Here is a 20916-nt window from a genome sequence, read left to right on the forward strand (position 1 = left end):
CACTTTGTTTCATTTACCATGCAGAAGTGGTTAAGCTTGATGTAGTCTCATTGGTTTATTTATTTTTTTATACTGTCTGTGCTTTTAGAATCATATCGAAAAATTCATTGTCAAAGCCAATGTCAGGAAGCATTTCTCCTATATTGTTTTCTGAGAGTTTTATAGGTTCAGGTCTTAGGTTTAGTTTGTTATTCCAACTTGAGTGAATTCCTGTGTATGGTGTAAGGTAAGGGTCCAAATTCATCCTTTTATGTGTAGATATACAATTTCCCTCAGCAACTTTTGTTAAAGACGCTATCTTTTTCGCATTGTGCTGCCTTGGAGCCTTTTTGAAGATCATTTGATGACATATGTGTTTATTGCTGATTTTGCTGACCTGCTCCATTAGCCTCGTTAGTGATTACATGCCAGTCTACTTCTTTACTGTAAAGTTCTAATATGTTGTGAAATCAGAAAATGTGAGGCCTCCAGATGTGCTTATCTTTCTCAATATAATTTTGGTAATTCAGAGTCCTTTGAGATCAATGTAAATTTTAAGATTTTTTTTCTCTTTTTTTTTTTTTTGCAAAAAGAAAAACAGCATTGGGATTTTGATAGGTATTGCATTGTGGATCATGTTGGGTAATATGAACATTTTAACAATATTAACTTCCAATTTCTTGACCACAGAGTGTGTACCCATTTATTCTTCTTAATTCCTTTCAGTGTTTTATAGTTTTCAGTGTAGTGTTCGAGCCTGTCTTCTTGGTTAGGTTATTTTATTCTGTTTGTGGATATGTAACCAATGTGATTCTGCAATCTGTATTTGGGGTAAAAATGGGAGTTCATAACCCACTTGATTCTAATGTATGAAATATGATATGTCAAGAGCTTTGTAATGTTGTGAACAACCAATAAAAAAATAATAATTCCTTAATATAGCATCAAACAGAATAAAATGTTAGATATTCTTGAAATGGCAGTTGACATATGATTGCTCTTATTAATAATAGAAAATACTTTGGTTCTATGGTTAGTTAGGCATAAAGAAAAAAATGTAACATTTAGAAAATTTTTCATTTCTTAATAAATGTAAATACTGATGAAAGTCTGATTTTTATTTCACTTATTTTTTTTTGGTGCTGGGGACTGAACCCAAGTCCTCATGTATGGTAACTACATTCTCTATCATTTAGTTATACCCCTAGTCTGAAAGCCTGAATTTTTTTATTTAGTAAACTGTAAGTTTATCAAAATTTATACCATAACCAAACAGTATATAAACAAAATACAATTGCAAGTTATCATAAAAATATCTAAATTTTTGAATGTTAAAAATCATTTATAATTAAAAAAACTAACAAATTCATTGGCGATATGTTTGTACATAATTACTAAAAGACAAAAAAAAATCTATTTCATTTTTATAAAATATCCTTGAAGCACAGAACTTAATTCCCCAACATAAACTTCTTCTATTCTTTAAGAATTCTAATTATTTATTTGATCAAAAAATAGAATTGATTTATAAGATGGAAAATATTAGGTAATATCACAGACGAGAAGAATGTGAAAAGAGAAGGCAAACTACTTCAAAGAACATTTTAAAATCAAAAGTTATATGTAGTTAAATATAAAACTTATAAAAAGGTGAATAACCAAAGAAATAGTTCTTTGAACTAGTCTCAATTTTCCCCTTTTAAAAAAAAGCACTTTAAATGGTATATGAAATCCAACAAGTATCTTTTATGCGTTTAACTTGGTTCCCAAGATTAAAGAAAAACCATACAGTCTTTAAAAATGGTGAGAGGGTTTATAATTTGGTGAAAGGCTGAAAACTGGTATGATAATCTTGAACTGATACTGCAGCTGCCCTGAGAATATTTTCTAATAATTGGGAATGTAAATTTTAATAGCAGGGACAAAGAAGAAGCTAGTCCTTCATCCTTTGCTTGGTAAAGTGTCATAACTAATATCACAACATAAAAGCAAAAACCTTGAAAAGCTCTATTCCCTCTGAGAATTGTGCATTAAAGGTGTGGTACAACAACAAAGGAAAATGATAAAAGAAAATTTATCTATTTAAATCTCAGCTCCAGATAGAAAAGTTTAAAGAATTTGAAGCTGAAAAACTAATACTAAATGATCTTAAAGTTCTAATACTTTGAGAAGCCTGATATAACAAATAAATACAAACACTTTTTGTGGGAATTTACCCTTAACTCAAATCGTATATAATCTTACATTTGAGATAACCCAAAACTGAATAAGACACCAGGAATAAAGTCAACAACAAAAACAAAAAAACCCAAATAGAATTAAACCACTATGAAGATCAATTATTAGAAAGAATAAATATACAATATAAAATCATAAAAAATGGGAAATTAAAAAATAAACAAGAAAAGGTTATCAAAAACAAATCAGCTGGAGACAGTGGCATAGAATATAATTTCAGCTACTTGGGAAGCTGAGACAGGAGGACTGCAAGTTGGAAGTCAGCCTAGGTAGAAACTTAACGAGACTTGTCTCAAGTTAAAAAGGGCTGAGAATGTAGTTCAGTGTTAAAGTGCCCTTGGGTTAAGTCTCCAGTATCACAAACAAACCAAATATAATTTCAAATAATAATATAATTATTTACCTAAATATCTAGCAATAAGAAAAAATTTTTCAAATAATATTTTGAGCAGCTGGGTAAAATGGATTATGGACTATTAGATGATCAATGAATTTTTGTTAATTTTTATTAAGTGCAATAATGGCATTCTGATTATTTGAGATGTCATTGTATTATTAACAAATGTACTAAAATATTACATATTACCTAGGATTTGTTTTAAAATATGCCAGCAAAGAAAAAAAAAGGACTAAATGAAACAAATGTGGAAACTATAAAATCTGAATGATGTATATATAAAAGTTTTATAATAAAAATAATATTAAAACAACAGTATAACCAGAATATTAGATACAGACAAAGTGAGAAGTAGAGAACTGGAAGATGGATCTGAAGAGAGCATCCAGATTATGAGAAAAACTTAAAAGGAAAAACAACAACAACCAAAAAAAAACTCACCTTCCTTTGGACTCACTGCTATAGGAAGACCATTCCAGTCAAGGGTCCAAGTAGGGCAAGGGTGGGGAGAAAACATCACTTCAATGCCGTTTTCCTAGAAAAGGAAATAGGCTCTTTCCAAATTAATGAATCAATAAAACCCTGTTATGTTTTTAAAGACCAGATTTCTATTTTCTATACTGGAACACTACTAGCAATAATCATTGGATCTTTCACCAAATATTTAGTTATGTAAAAAACTACATGTTGGGGCTTTTTGATATCATAGTTACTTTCCTATCATTTTATGTTGAGATAATAAAAAGTAATGATATTTCAAGTAATGTGTCATCAGTTATAAATATATATGTACAGATAAAAATATTTTAATACCTGAGAAACACACATAATTAATAAGCCATCATAAATCCATCGAATATCATAGAGAAAAGTTATTTGAGGATAAAACTTTATCAAAAAACAATCTACAAGAAAAAAAATCCACACAGAAAATATAAAAAACTAGCTTTGCATTATGTCCATCAAAAGGTCTATTTTTTAAATTTATTCTGATTTGTTATACATGACGGCAGAATGCAATTCATTTCATATTAGACATATAGAGCACAATTTTTCAAGACATCGATGGTACACAAAGTATTTTCAAACCATTCATGTCTTATACATGTACTTAGGGTAATGATGTCTTACTCATTCCACCATCATTCCTACCCGCTTCCCCACTCCTTTCCTTCCCGCACTTTTGCCCTATATAAAGTTCCTCCATTCCTTCAATGCTCCCCCACCAATTCCATTATAAATCAGCATCCTCATATCAAAGAAAACATTGGGCCTTTAGTTTTAGCATTATATTCTCTAACTTCATCCATTTACCTGCAAATGCCATGATTTTATTCTCTTTTAATGCTGAGTAATGTTCCACTGTATATATACCAAAGTTTCCCGATCCATTCATCTACTGAAGGGCATCTATACATGAAAACTATCCAACATATAAGCTCCATTTTAAAGTACCAAAAAATATCCACCATATCTGTCTTTTATAAGGGACAATAATGCCTCTAGAAACGGATTCCTCTGGTTTAACTAAATGGATCCCAACATTTTTAAGGAGGACCACTTTTAAAAATAGTAAAATTTTTTCAGGTTCCTTTCTATGTTGGAAGTTGTGCATTTATTATTTGATCTAGAGATACTGGCATGACATACACATGGATTTGCAGACCCTGCCAATCATATTCTAGGTTCACATCCCACCATTGTTCAAGGTATTTTTAACTCTAGAAAAACCCTACTAAAAGAAAGATTTAAGGCAGACATGGTAGTGAATGCCTATAGATGCAGCACTTGGAAGGCTGAGGCAGAAAGATAGACTGAACCCATGAACTGAGGCCAAGCTGGGCAGCATAATGAGACCCTGTCTCAAAATTCAACAACAAAAATGAAGGAAGGAAAAGAAAATTAAGTTCTTAGAATTCAACAGTAACCCCTTTGTATCAATTAATTAATGAGATTAATGTCCATTATGAAATTGGCTGTTTGAGTCTCAAAGGAAACAGTATAAAGATCCTTTGTTAAAACTAGAGATATCACTGTAAGTCTAGACATCTAGAGTGCTCATTTGCTTATAGAAATAAAAACACATCTCTCTGACAACTTTCTTCTAAATCCTTAATGTTAGTTACACTGAACTTGTTATTCCTCATTTCTATCATACAAGTATGTTGAGAAACTACTTATATCCCATAAAATTTACTCTTTCAAAACATACAATTCAATACTTTTCAGAAGATTCACAGTTGTATAGCCATTAACCCTATCTAGTTTTAGAACCTTTTTATCATCCTCCCCAACAGCCTTATACCCACACACTCAAGAGATGAACCAAAGATCCCTCAGCAGTTTAACCCATCTGATCAAGCACATCAAATTCTGGATATGCCTCAATAATTTTTAAAATCAAATATATACCTACCCAGATATGGTATATAGCCAGGTGGTACACACCTGCAATTCAGTTACTCAGGAGGCTGAGGCAGAGGATTACAAATTTCATGCAAGCCTGTGCAATTTAGTGAGACCCTGTCTCAAAATAAAAAATAAAAGGGGCTGGATATTGCTCAGTGGTAGAACATTCCAAGATTTAATTCCCAGTACTACAAAATAAACAAATAAATAAAACCAGCTATTTAATCACAATTCATTGTTTTATCAGTAGGCTACAGAGTTTGGCTGAAGAGCAACAGACCTGGTGTCATTACTATAAAGTTTTCTTCTTCATTTCTAAATCAGTAAACTTTCTTTTCCCTAGAGAACTCAAAATACTTGCTGAAAAGAAAACTAGGAAAATATAATGAGAATTTTTCCAGCAAAACTCAGAACAAATAAATTATATCAGAAAAATTATATTTTAAAAAATATTCAAATAGTCTATTAAAGACAAAACACTTTTTCAGAGCATTTCATATCGTTTCATATCAAAAGATAGGGGGGAAAAACCCTACTGGTAAAAACTTTATAATTAGTAAAATAATGCCCTAAAGAGAGAAATATATATCATATATGTTCCTTTTATATGTATAACAAAAGCATTAATAAAACCAAAAAATAAAGTAAAAAGAAAATTCAAACAATTCCAAAATCATAAATTTAGATAAAAACTTGATAAATAAATTGAGAAATTTATCTTTATATTTCTTTAATTTCAAAGTACCATCTCAAAATTAAAAAGACCAAGGCCAAAACCTTGCAATAGAAAAACATCTGGTTAAAACAACACACTTGACCAGATATGATACTACACTGTTCCATGTCCCAAATATTAAAGAAATGTTTTAAGAAATACATTTTAAAATTTATATAAATGGGACTGATTTGGATCTAAAGATACATAATATTAAAAATCTTCAATTTTAGTAAATTTTTAATTTACTGCTTAAATGCAAAAGACTAGCAGAAATATTAATCAGTAAAAAAGTAAAGTAAGATTGCTATAAATAAAATTTATAAGAAAAATTATGTTAATAAAAGATTAGCAGTCAGGGTAGAATGCTCAGCAACAATATCACACGGAATTTTGCAAAGAAAATTTTAACAGTTTAATTACCATTAATTTGGTCATAGTTGGTCTTGGTCCTCCTATAAATAAAGAATCATTTTGCTCCTCCACACCTGGGACCTCAGTTAAATTCAGATGTTGTTCACCTGAAGTAGTCAACAACTCTGGAAAATGGAGAAACTGGATCCCACACTTAGAAGCTGCTGTTTTTACTCTTGGCACTTCCTGAATCCTCTGGTACCAAGCTGCAAGCAGTGGAAATTCTATCAGCTTCTCAGAACATTTCTTGCATATAATTGCCTAGGTAGGAAAAGGATAAGACACATTATTTGTATTTCTGTTTATAGCAGCTGTATTGAGGTAACTTTACAGATCATAAAATTCACACATTTTAAGGATACAGTTCAAGCAATCCGTTTTAGTAAATGGGGTTTTTTGTTTTTGCTTATCCATTCACTAACTGATGTATACTTGCATATTTCTAGTTCCTGGCTATTACGAACAATGCCACTATACATAGGTGTATACCAGTGTTTGTATAGAAAGTTTTTCACTTCTTAAGAATAGATAATTCAGAAACAACTTTCTAGGTTATATAGTAACTGTACATTTAACTTTTAAATAAACCATTGAATTATTCTCCATGGTGGCCATACCATTTTATACTATCACTAGCAATGCACTGAGATTCCAATTTCTTTACATTTTGCCAATTATTGACATTGTGAGTCATTATTATCTTTTTTTTGAGAGAGAGAGAGAGAATTTTTTAATATTTATTTTTTAGTTCTCGGCGGACACAACATCTTTGTTTGTATGTGGTGCTGAGGATCGAACCCCGGCAGCACGCATGCCAGGCGAGCATGCTACCGCTTGAGCCACATCCCGAGCCCCATTATTATCTTATCCATTCTTGTGAGTATATAGTTATATCTCACTGTGACTTTCATTTGTATTTCCCTATGATTAAAGATGCTGAGTTTATTCACCATTTGTATATTTTCTATGGCGATGTCTTATATGTTTTTATCATTCATTTTGTAATATAAGAACTGGAATAACTCAACAGTAAGGAAATGAAAAACTCAATTTAAAATGAGCAAAAGTCTGAACAGACAGCTTACTAAAACATATACACAGATGCCAACAAAACATATGAAAAATGCTAACTTGCATGTCATTAGAGAATTGTATATTAAAACAAGGAAGTATTACCATGTATTTGTTATGGTTTAGGTATTAAGTGTCTCCCAAAAGCTCATGTGTGAGACAATGCAAGGAGATTTAGAGGTGAAATGATTTTGATTGTGTGAGCTTTAACCCAATCAGTGAATTGGTCCCCTGACAGGTGTTATATAGGTAGGGTGTGGATGGAGGAGATGGGTGTGCCTTTGGGGTTTATATTTTGTGTTTTGTTGAGTAAAGGTGGGAGTAAAACTAGGGCTTTAAGGAAGTTGTACTTGTTAAAAACATTGCCAATATGTAATACTAGAATAAATAAAAATCTAGAACACTGATTACACCAAATGATAGTGAGGATATGGAACATTAGAAATTCTCCTTCTATGCTGAGATACAGATTGTAATAAACTGTCACGACTTATAAAGACAGTTTGGCAGTTTCTTATAAAATGAAATATACTGTTACTATTCAATCTATCAGTCATGCTCTAGAGTTGAAAATTATGTTGGCAGCTTATAATAGCTATATTCATAATTCTCAAGAAGAGATACCAATGAAAAAATGAGGTATCATCTCAATCTAAATAGAATATTTATCATCAAAAAGACAAAAAATAAAAAATCATAGTGATAATTCTGAAAAAGGGAAACTCTTACACACTGCTAGTGACAATGTGAATTAGTACACCTATTATGAAAACCAGTATGGAGATTCCTCAGAAAACTAAAAGTAGACCTACCATATGATCTAGCACTTCCACTACTGAGTATATATCCAAAAGAGATGTAATCATTATACAAAAAAGATACTTGCTCCCCCATTTTTATGACAGCACTATTTGCAATAGTCAAAATATGGAATCAATCCAGATGGCCTTCAATAGATGCATAAAGAAAATGTGGTGGCTAGGGTTGTGACTCAGAGGAAGAGCACTTGCCTAGCATATGTGAGGCACTGAGTTTGATCCCCAGCACTACACAAAAATTAAATAAAGGTATTGTGTCCACCTACAACTAAAGAATAAATTTAAAAATAAAAGAAAGAAAATGTGATATATTTCCACAATGGAATAATATTCAGCCACAAAAGAATGAATTCTGTCATTTACAACATGGATGGAAGATCATTATACTAAGTGAAACAAGACTGCTATGTGTTCTTACTCATTTGTGGAAACTAACAAGTCAACTTGTAGAGGATGGAATGGAATAGAGGCAGGAGGGAGGAAAGATAAAAAGAAGTCACTTCGGGGCAACAAAAGCACAGGGTAATCACTTCTGATTCTTCTTTAGCACAGTAGGGTAATAAATGAAACAACCTATTATATATTTCAAAATGACTAAAAAAGAATAATATATCTAACACATAAAAATGATTAATGGTTGAAGATGGAAATGCTTATAACCCTAATGTGCTTATGACATATTGTACATATAAGTTGAATTACCATAATGTATCCCATAAATATGTACAAATTAAAAGTAATTAAGATTTAACAATAAGATACTTGCTGAGATAAGGACATTAAAGTAAAATAATAAAAAATAAAATTATAAATGTTTAGAAATGGAAAAGGTAACTATAGTAGTCCCCCCATTATGTGTGATTTTTGTTTTCAAAGTTTCAGCTATCCAGTTCAAAAATACTATGTGGAAAATTCCAGAAATAAATAATGCATAAGTTTTAAATGACATGCTTTCTGAATAGCATGATATAATCTCATGCTACCCTATTCACACTTGCTCTGGATGTAAATTATTCCTTTGTTAGCATATCTACACTGAATGTGTTACCAGTTCATTGGTCACTTAGTAACTACCTTATTTACCAAATCGACTATCACAGTATTGCAGTGCTTATGCTCAAAAGTGATTCTTACTTAACAATATCCCCAAAGGACAATAGCTGTGTTCCTGGCAATTTGGATATGCCAACGAAGCCATAAAGTGCTTTCTTTCAGTGAAAGTGCAAAAGTTCTAGATCTAATAAGGAAAAGAAAACTAATGCTCCAGTTGCTAAGACCTAAGGTTAGAAGAAATCAACTCATGAATTGTGAAGGAGGAAAAAGAAATTTGTGCTAATTTTCCTGTTGCACATCAAATTGCAAAAGTTATGGCCGTGATGCATGATAAAGAGCTTAAAGATGGAAAAGCTTTAAATTTATGTATGTGTATATGGGGGAAAAAGTATATATAGGATATGGTACTATCCATGGTTACCATCCACTAATGGTCTTGAAGCATATCTCCTGTAGGTAAAGCAGCACAACTATAGCACTATTCAGATGATATTTTTATAAAGCAGTATGTAAATAAGGTTTTAATTCATTTAAGTTAGGAAATGTGAAGCTCTTACTCCTTATCCAAATTAATATTATTTTGTTTTCTTTTTGTCATATGCTTTCTCCCTAGCACTACCACCAAATCAATTTCTTCCCTCTCTGAGACCACTGAATTTGTTTCCATATAAACAGTTAAACTGTCACAAACAGATTATGGCTTATGATTATGAACAAATACATGAGTAAAAAGGTCAAGTCACAGAAAATCTCTACAAATATATCTAGAAATTGGTTTGAGGGCAAGAGTCAAAAAGATTAATAAAAAATCACATTAAATGTATTCTTCTATATTTTAACTGGACTTAAAATAAGCAGCAGTTGTTTATAAGGATATAGACTATCTCTAACTCTCATTGAGTACTATAAGCACTTAAAACACTGCCTTGCAAATAATAGTAACTCTGTTGAGCAAAGAACAAATAATCAAGGATTGATTTATTTTCTTTAGATAATTCCTTAAGCTAGTGTTTTTCAAATTGCTGTTTATGATCCATTGGGAGGTTGTCAAATCAACAACCAATGAATAGTGTTTGTGTTTTCTTAGGTACTTATTTATTTTTGTGATGCTGGGGATCAAGCCCAGACCTTTGTGTATGCTAAACATGTGTCTACCACTGAGCTATACTCCTAGCTTTACTTATGAAATAACTTACTACAAGATGTATACTCTGATATTTTATATTTAATGTTTTTGTAAACATCTTATGGGAATTAGGGACCCGGCTAGTGGTAGAGTGCTTGGGTAGCATGTGGGAGGCCTTGGGTTTGATCCTCAGCACCAACAGGAAAAAAAAAGTTATTTTGTAAGTATTTATGAGCATAAGCATATATTAAGGATGTGCATTTATTTGTATACCCAATCACTTCATAAACATATTATTTACTGTGAGTTAAAGTAAAAAAAGTTTGAAAAATAATGTCTATATGGCACTCTGGGAGCCAAAAAGTTTATAATTCCAGAATTCTCAATTACCTCGAAATAGATTAGGTGCTAAGAGAACTGAGTTTAATACATGACAAATCAATTAGATCAGAAATGCTTTCTTTTCCTCATCTTTATTTTACTCATCAGTGACTTATTATAAATGTATGTGGTATCTTTCTCTCTTTTTGAAAATGAATTCTGATTGGATAACAATAATTCACACTTAAAAGAATGGAGGGGCTGGAGCTATAGCTCAGTGGCAAAGTGCTTGCCACCCATGCAGGAGATCCTGGTTTGATCCCAGTATCCCTCTCCCACACACATAATTGCAGTTTCACTCTGCCTGACTGGTTGCCTAATTTAATCCATATGCCAGGGCACACTTATTAATATTCAGACAATTAGGAGATACTGAAACATATTCAGTAGACTTAAGAAGACATCTTTAAAGAGGTGACACTAATAAAAATGGTATGAAATGAAAATGTGTTCCTCCCCCCTCAAAAAACAAAATCAACGACCAAAAAAATCCCAAAGTTATCAGTTTTCTAAAATCAAAATCATTACAAACATCACAGAGCTCCTTAAAGACAAGAAAATAAATAAAATTTATTCTTAAAACATGGTTAAAATACTTATTGCTGACAAGAGCACAAAATGAAACTCTAAGTGACTTTGCAGATAATTGTATTAAGGAGCAGAAAAAAAAATGTGTTTGAATAAAAAGAAAACCAAAGATGTCACACATCTATATAAAACTCCTCCATTGCATTCTTTTCTAATCATATATACACATAATATATTGTGTTTATTTTATACCATTTTCCTCACTCATGCCTACTCTTTTGAAAATATGATATACACAGCTCAAAAATGTTTAGGAAAAACAGGGTAAACAGGAAAAAAAACAGTAACCAACCTATTAAATGGAAATATAACCCCAGTTCTCTACTTTTTACTTACAAAAAGAGCTAATGGTAGTCCCCAACTTCCTTAATAAGACTCCAATAGCGCAAGAATTAATATCAATAATCAATAAATGGAATGGATTCAAACTAAAAATCTCTCAGCAAAAGAAACAATCAGTGAGGTGAATAGAGAGTCTACAATTTGGGAACAAATTTTTACCACACACACATCAAATAGAGCACTAATCTCTAGGACATGTAAAAAACTCAAAATATTAACACCAAAAAGCCAAATAACCCAATCAATAAATGGGCCAACGACCTGAACAGACACTTCTCAGAAGAGGACATATAATCAATCAACAAATATATGAAAAAATGTTCATCATCTCTAGCAACTAGAGAAATGCAAATCAAAACTACTCTAAGATTTCATCTCACAGTCAGAATGGCAGCTATTATGAAGACAAACAACAATATGTGTTAGTGAGGATGTGGGGGAAAAAGGCACATTCATACACTGCTGGTGGGATTACAAATTGGTGCAGCCAATATGGAAAGCAGTATGGAGATTCCTTGGAAAACTGGGAATGGAATCATCATTTGACCCAGCCATCCCACTCCTCAGACTATACACAAAAGACTTAAAAATAGCATACTACAGGGACACAGCCACATCAGTGTTTATAGCAGCACAATTCACAATAGCTAAACTGTGGAACCAAATTAGATGCCCTTCAGTAGATGAATGGATACAAAAAAATGTGGCATATAAACACAATGGAATATTACTCAGCAATAAAAGATAATAAAATCATGGCATTTGCAGGTTAATGGATAGAGTTGGAGAAGATAATGCTAAGTGAAGATGGCCAATCCCAAAAAATCAAATGCCAAAAGTTTTCTCTGATTTAAGGATGCTGATTCATAATATGGCGGTGGGGGAGGGCATGGAAGGATTAGATGAACTCTAGTTAGGGCAGAGAGGAAAAGGGGAGGGATAAAAAGGGAGAGGGCATGGAATTAGGAATGATGGTGCAATGAGGTGGACATCATTACCCTAAGTACATGTATGAAGACACAAATGGTGTGACTCTACTTTTTTACAATCAGAGACATGAAAAACGGTGCTTTATATGTGTAATATGAATTATAATGCATTCTGCTGTCATATATAACAAATTAAAATTTTTTAAAAATGAAAAGAAAAAAGAACAAGTGGGTTAAAACTGAAAACTCCTAAAGATAGGAGAGGACAAGGTAGGTATATATTTATCACTAAATAAGTGGGATCCATTGTTTTTGCAATATGCCAACAAATAGATCCCCTTTTTGTTTCCAATTTTATGTCAATGAAGACATTGAAAGAGGTATTTATTATAGATATTTATGCTCAAAAATCAATTTTAAAAGAGGAATGATTTATTTGTGTTTTTTAACAAAGAAGTTTCAAAGTATTAAAAGTTAAAATATATATAATTAAATTAGGTGTTCAAATTACAAAATGATTTCTTAAAGTGGCAACTTCCCTGACTTATAGCAATAAAATAACCTTTCAAGTATTTCTATCCAAGTCTACCTGTTTAGTAGTAGCAAATAAAAAATAACTACACAATTTTCTGTATAACAGCAGGATTTTGCCCTAGAGTAGCTATTCATTGCTACTTCTCCCACATGCTTGATATCTACTGGAGGATTCAGCAAATGAATTAAAGGGGGAAGGGCATAAAAAGTTCACTTTAACTTATTTCCTTATAAACTATTCCTAAAACTTCAAAGAGGAGAGAGTATTGTCAGGCTCCTGCTGCAAATACACACACACACACACACACACACACACACACACGCATACACATACACACACACACACACACACACACACACACAGTGGAATTCTATTCCACCATTAAAAAGAATGAAATTGTGGCATTTGCTGGTAAATGGATAGAAATGGAGAATAGCATAAGTGAGATTAGCTAAACTCAGAAACTAAAAATGGTCAAATGATTTCTCTCATGTGGAAAATAGAGAAAGGGGGAGAAAAGAGTACATAAAGAACCTATCAAATACAAATTAATAGATGAGTGAAAGGAAGTCTAGTAGAGTAGAGGAAGGAACAGGGAGGGGTGGAGGAGGGAGGACAGGTGGGAAAAGGGGGATCATGTATAAGTTTGTTGAGGTGAACCCAACTATTATGTAACCATAATGCTCTAATTAAAAAAAAATTAGAGAAAATTAAAAAAATAAAAAAGGAGAAAGAGGCATTTTCCTACCAATTTTGACTTCTGGTAATCCAAATCTTAATTTAGCAAAAATGACTCTGGCTCTTTTGTGTCCTTGACCTTATTCTTGAGGCTAAATATCCTAAACTGGGTTCAGTTCTATAATTCCAATCCAAACCTATACCTTTATTACTGATCATAAACTTGATCATGATTTAATAATTTGGACTATGAATGGAGTCATTCATCTGAATGTGTCCTGACACAAGCACTTTGCTTGGCAATGTAGCCATTCTGAACTAAAATGATAACTACATTACCCAGAGTGACATGAAGGAGGAAAATATAATAGAAACAACATCAAGGCTCTGGCAAAGAAATATGAATTTTTGAAGGAAAATGTGCATATTCAAGAAAAAGGAAAATATTTTGAGAATTAATTCAATATTATATTTCAAAAAAAGAAATTAATCATATATACATATATATAAAAGGCTAAATTTACACATTTTCCCCTATTTTAACCTGACATGAAAGCAAACTATCACAGTATCAGATAAATTTACTCAGTAGTCAAGTACATGTCCTATTTGAGAACATCATGTCCATTAGGAATCTTTGGATTAAATTAATACTAAGATGAATGATATTTAAATGAAATGCAAACCTGATGAAATGAATATGGCCATCTGGATGAGCTAAAATAATCTTTTGGTAGGTAATTCCTTTTTGTTTTATGGAGTTTAAAATCAAGTACTCAGGTCTCTTCCATTACCTCACTTTCTTTGTAGCACTGATATTTTTTATGAATATTATTTGTTTGTTTACTTGTTTATTTCTATCTTCCTCTACTAGAATATTAGCTATGTGAAGGCTGGGACCTTACTTGGCTTGTTTACCATTGTATTCTTAGTGTTAATGAAAGTGCCTGACATATACAATAGACTTCCAATAAATTCTAGAAAGAATGAATAATATGTCACTTTGATTCAATTCTTATGAAATTAAAAACAAACATTGTTATTCATAGAAGTCATAAATACCAAGTATTTCATAATATATGAAATGACTATTTTAATAACTAAAGTTGGTAATAAGAGGGGAGGAGTCAGGCATAAGAGGATTTAGAAATCATATGACTAGGAAAACAAAACAAAACATTGTCTTCCCTAGTTCTATGGATGCTGAATACATAAGATATTTGATATTTAAAATGCCTATCAACATTTAAACAGTTCCTGAATCTCTTTTACTTTTCATATTGTTTAATTCTGAGATAATTTTGGTTGCCATTACTGTTTTCCTTCAGTTTTGAAGAAAACAGAAATATTAAATAAGAAAACAATAGTTGATCCATATTACATAATTTAGTGAAGCACCAACCTTCAAATACACAGTTTTTCATTAGAAGTCTTTTTTGTCAGTTAGTAGAGATATTTTAAGTGGTAGTAACACAAAATGAGAATAATATATAATATTATATTATAATATATAATATCTGATTCTTTAGAAGTGGAAAGGGTGAAATGATTCAAAGAAAGAAAAATGCAGCTCTTAAGAACCAACTGGAAATAATCAAAAGGGATAAAGATGGACATTACATACTGCTCAAGGGAACCATACACAAACAAGACATAACAGTCATAAATATGTATGCCCCAAACAATGGGGCAGCTATGTTCATCAAACAAATTCTTCTCAAGTTCAAGAGTCAAATTGATCACAACACAATAATTTTGGGTGACTTTAACACACCTCTCTTACTACTGGTAGATCTTCCAAACAAAAATTGAATAAAGAAACTATAGAACACAATAATATAATCAATAATAACAAACTTAACTGACATATATAGAATATTTCAACCTGCATCAAGCGGATAACACTTTCTTCTCAGCAGCACATAGATCCTTCTCTAAAATAGATCATACAATATGCCACAAAGCAACTCTTGGCAAATACAAAAAAGTAGGGATACTACCATGCATTTTATCAGGTTAAAATGGAATAATATTAAAAATCAATGACAAAATAAAAAATAACAATTACTCCAACATCTGGAGACTAAACAATATGCTACTTATTAACAATGGGTTGCAGAAGACATCAAGGAGGAGATTAAAAAATTCTTAGACATGAATGAGAACATAAACACAACATATCAATATCGCTGGGACACTATGAAAGTAGTACTAAGAGGAAAGTTCATTGCATGGAGATCATTCCTTAAAAGAAGAAAAAGTCAACAAACAAATGTCATCGAGTTACATCTCAGCCCTAGAAAAAGAACAAATCAACAGCAAAAGCAGTAGAAGGCAAGAAATAATCAAAATTAGAGCTGAGTCAATGAAATCGAAACAAAAGAAACAACTGAAACAATTGACAAAATAAAAAGTTGTTTTTTAGAAAAATAAATAAAATTGACAGACCCTTAGCTATGCTAATGAAGAGAAGGAGAGAGAAAACTCAAATTACCAGAATAAGTGATGAAAAAGATAATATCACAACAGACACTTCAGAAATACAGAAGATAGTTAGAAATTATTTTGAAAACTTATACTCCAATAAAATAGAAGACATTGAAGGCATCAACAAATTTCTTAAGTCATACGATGTGCCCAGATTGAAACAGAAAGATATACACAATTTAAACAGACCAATATCAAATGATGAAATAGAAAATGCCATCAGAAGCCTACCAACCAAGAAAAGCCCAGGACCGGAAGAATACACAGCCAAGTTCTACAAGACCTTTAAAGAAGAACTAATACCAATACTCTTCAATTTATTTCAGGAAATAGAAAAAGAGACAGCACTTCCAAACTCATTCTATGAGGCCAAAATCACCCTGATTCCGAAACCAGGCAAAGGCACATCAAAGAAAGAAAATGATCTCAAATGAACATAGACAGCAAAATTCTCAATAAAATTCTGAAAAATTGAATACAAAAAAAAAAAAATCAAAAGATTGTGCACCATGATCAAGTGGGATTCATCCCAGGGATGCAAGGTTGGTTCAACATATGGAAATCAATAAATGTAATTCATCACATCAATACACTCAAAGATAAGAATCATATGTTCATCTCAATAGATGCAGAAAAAGCATTCAACAAAATATAGCCTCCCTTCAAAACACTAGAAAAACTAGGGATAACGGGAACATATCTCAACATCCTAAAGGCTATCTACAATAAGTGCCAAGCCAACATCATTCTAAATGGAGAAAAATTGAAGGTATTCCCTCTAAAAACAAGAACGAGAAGGGATGCCTTATTTCACCACTTAACATAGTTGTTGAAATATGGCCAGAGCAATTAGACAGATGAAAGAAATTAAAGGGATATTTATAGAAATAGAAGAACTTAAATTAGCACTATTTGCTGATGATATGATTCTATACCTAGAAGACCCAAAAAACTCCACCAGAAAACTTCTAGAACCAGTAAATGAATTCAACAAAGTAGCGGGATATAAAATCAACACCCATAAATCAAAGGCATTTCTGTATATCAGTGACAAATCCTCTGAGAGGAAAATGAGGAAAACTACCCCATTTACAATAGCCTCAAAAAAAAAAAAAAAAAAAACTTGGGAATCAATTTAACGAAAGAGGTGAAAGATTTATACAATGAAAACTACAGAACCCTAAAGAAAGAAATCAAAGAAGACCTTAGAAGATGGAAAGATCTACCTTGCTCTTGGATAGACAGAATTAATATTATCAAAATGACCAAACTTCCCAAAGCACTATACAGATTTAATGCAATTCCGATCAAAATCCCAGTAGCATTCCTCATAGAAATAGAAAAAGCAATCATAAAATTCATCTGGAAAAATAAGAGACCCAGAATAGCTAAAGCAATCCTTAGCAGGAAGAGTGAAGCAGGTGGCATCACTATAACAGACCTTAAACTATACTACAGAGCAAGAGTAACAAAAACAGCATGGTATTGGCACCAAAACAGACTGATAGACCAATGGTACAGAACGGAGGACACAGAGACTAACCCACAAAATTACAATTTTCTTCTTTTAGACAAAGTTGCCAAAAACATGCACTGGAGAAAATATAGCCTCTTCAACAAATGGTGCTTGGAAAACTGGAAATCCATATGCAAAAAAAAATGAAATGAAACCCCTAACTCTCACCATGCACAAAACTCAACTCAAAGTGGATCAAGGACTTAGGAATTAAACCAGAGACTCTGCATCCAATAGAAGAAAAAGTAGGCCCTAATCTTCATCATGTGTGACTAGGCTCCAACTTCCTTAATAAGACTACTATAGCTCAAGAATTACAACCAAGAATCAATAAATGGGATGGATTCAAACTAAAAAGTTTCTTCTCAGCAAAAGAAACAATTTGTGTGGTGAATAGAGAGCCTACATCTTGGGAGCAAATTTTTACCCCTCACACATCAGATAGAGCACTAATCTCAAGGGTATATAAAGAACTCAAAAAGCTAAACACCAAAAAAACAAATAACCCAATCAGTAAATGGGCCAAGGACCTGAACAGATACTTCTCAGAAGAGGATATATAATCAATCAACAAATATATGAAAAAATATTCATCATCTCTAGCAATCAGAGAAATGCACATCAAAACTACTCTAAGATTTCATCTCACTCCAGTCAGTTATTATGAAGACAAACAACAATAAGTGTTGGCGAGGATGTTGGGGAAAAGGTACACTCATACGTTGCTGGTGAGACTGCAAATTGGTGCAGCCAATATGGAAAGCACTATGGAGATTCCTTGGAAAACTGGGAATGGAACCACCATTTGACCCAGCTATCCCTCTTCTTAGTCTATATCCAAAGACTTAAAAACAGCAAACACAGGGACACAGCCATATCAATGTTTATAGCAGCATAATTCACAATAGCTAAACTGTGGAACCAACCTAGATGCCCTTCAGTAGATGATGGATAAAAAAAATGTGGCATATATATATACAATGGGATATTACTCAGCAATAAAAGAGAATAAAATCATGACATTTGCAGGTAAATGGATGGCATTGGAGAAGATAATGCTAAGTGAAGTTAGCCAATCCCAAAAAACAAATGCCAAATGTTTTCTCTGATATAAGGAGGCTGATTCGTAGTGGGGTAGGGAGGGGGAACATGGAAGGAATAGAGGAACTCTGGATAGGGCAGAGGGGTGAGAGGGGCAAGGAGGGGCAGAGGGTTAGCAAGGATGGTGGAATGTGATGGACAATATTATCCAAAGTACATGTATGAAGACACGAATTTGGTGTGAACATACTTTATATACAACCAGAGATATGAAACATTGTGCTGTGTATGTGTAATAAGAATTGTAATGTAGTCCGCTGTCATTTATTTTTTTTTAATTATTTAAAAATTTTTTTTAAAAAAAGAACCAACTTGAAGATTAGAGCAAGCTAGCTTTCCATGTTCATTCTGATATATTTTTACCCTATTCTTTTTGACTCCAGAGAGGATAAAACATAGGTATAATAGAGATAAATACAGATACAGATAGATCTCTCTAATAGGAAAGAAAATGTTCCATCCATTTCTCCCACAACATAAAATAGCATTTAATCTTATAGAGAACTAAAAAATATACAAACAAGGATAAAATCTTTCTGATTTGATAATACCTGAAACAATGAGATTAATATTTTAGGTGATTACTTAATTATAACATATAGCTGATAAGATTTTTTTGTTTTTGCTTTTTTATGCAAGACCCCCTAATATTATAAGGTGATTATAACAATTTTAAATTCATGGTAATAATTACTACCATTATGGTAATTTAAAAGTCATAATAATTCATTCATTTTTCTTTTTACTGATTATATTAGAGTGTATGTGAGTTACAACTGTAACAACTACCTAAGATAATTAACCTAATAGGGAAAAGGTTTATTTTGTCTCAGTTTGAGATTTCAGATCATGGTTACTTCATCCTCTTAATTTGGGCCTGTGGTGACAGCTTATAACAGCAGGAGCCCATAGTAGAAGAGGCCTATTAACCTCATAGCAATCAGGAAGTAAAGAGAGACCCAAAGCGGCAGTGTTCCAACCCTTTAAAGGGCGTGCCCCCAGTAATGTAACTTCCTTCCATTAAGCTCCACATTCCTAAAGTTTCCACCCTTGGGGAAACCTGGGGAAGCCTTCAACACATGAGCCTTTTGGGGACTGGCAAGATCCAAATTACAACAAAGAGTTCTTATTATCTCCATTTTAAAGATAAAAAGAAATGGAGACAAATATTAACAATTTGCTCAGAACATAATGATTAATAGAATTGGAATTCAAACTAAGCAGATTCATAGATTGAAACTCAAAGTAACATAAACACTTTAGATAAAATCTTACCAAAAAATGATGGATACAGGGCATAAGCACGATATCTGCCAAAGTGAAGTAAAGCCCTTCTGCAAACACATGTTCCAGAGGTGGAAGGTCAGAGGCTTTTGCTTTCCTTATGTGAGAAGGCTCCCTGTTGGTAGTAACTGGTTCCTCCTGCACTCTGAGCTTGGAGAATGCCATGTTCAATTCCAGACTCTTGGATGAAGAGTCCAACTCTTCAGACATTTCCTCTGTTTGGACCTTGCTCTTTGCTTTTCCCTTAGCAAGGGCAGGCTTAACTCCAGCAGTCCTCTGTTGTTTTAGCTTCTGCCTGCGGAGTTTGTCATCATTGTGCACTCTAACAGGTTCACTAAGCTTTTTCTCCAGCTGTAGTACTTCCATAGGTATAGTTGGGAGCTGGTCAGAAGACTCTCTGAGAAAACTCTCAATAGCCAATGGGATTGTGAGTTCACATAGCCTGGTCCACTGACTTACCTATAAAACAAAATAAGAAATGAAAGGATTCTTCATTCTCAATATAACTTGACAAAAATAACTCTTATTGAGAAATAACACAGGTTTAGATCATTTAAGTCTTGGTGCAAATCATCCCTGGGCTATGTTTTATGCTTTATGGAGATATTAGTACAGTGCTTCAGACATGAAAAACATTAAACAAATGAAGGTTTTGCAAGGCTGTGTCCTCTTACTGAATAAGCATTACTTCCCAAAGTTTTAAAAATATATCTCCCCACACAAAAAACAAAAACAAAAGCACATGACTTCCAAAGCTCTACTTCTTGAGCTCCTGTTTATATGTAAATATTTCCTTTAAAAATTCTCTAAGTAGGCACTAGGGATGTGGCTCAGCGGTAGACTTTGCCTGATACA

At 32.5% G+C, this 20916-nt stretch overlaps 1 protein-coding gene across 2 annotated transcripts in view; it reads right to left on the reverse strand.

Moving 5' to 3' along the window:
- GSTCD (glutathione S-transferase C-terminal domain containing) overlaps positions 1-20916 on the reverse strand; it is a 175800-nt gene that overhangs the window by 145481 nt on the left and 9403 nt on the right. For both annotated transcript variants that reach the window (XM_081303585.1, XM_081303584.1), the window contains exons 3-5: positions 20053-20520; positions 6162-6413; positions 3056-3149 (exon numbers count right to left, since the gene is read on the reverse strand). In XM_081303585.1, coding sequence (XP_081159711.1) covers positions 3056-3149; positions 6162-6413; positions 20053-20520 — 814 coding nt within the window. The remainder of the gene's footprint in view (positions 1-3055; positions 3150-6161; positions 6414-20052; positions 20521-20916) is intronic.

The sequence above is a fragment of the Spermophilus citellus genome (genome assembly GCF_964194105.1).
Source record: "Spermophilus citellus genome assembly, chromosome: 8".
NCBI classification, from domain to species: Eukaryota; Metazoa; Chordata; class Mammalia; order Rodentia; family Sciuridae; genus Spermophilus; species Spermophilus citellus.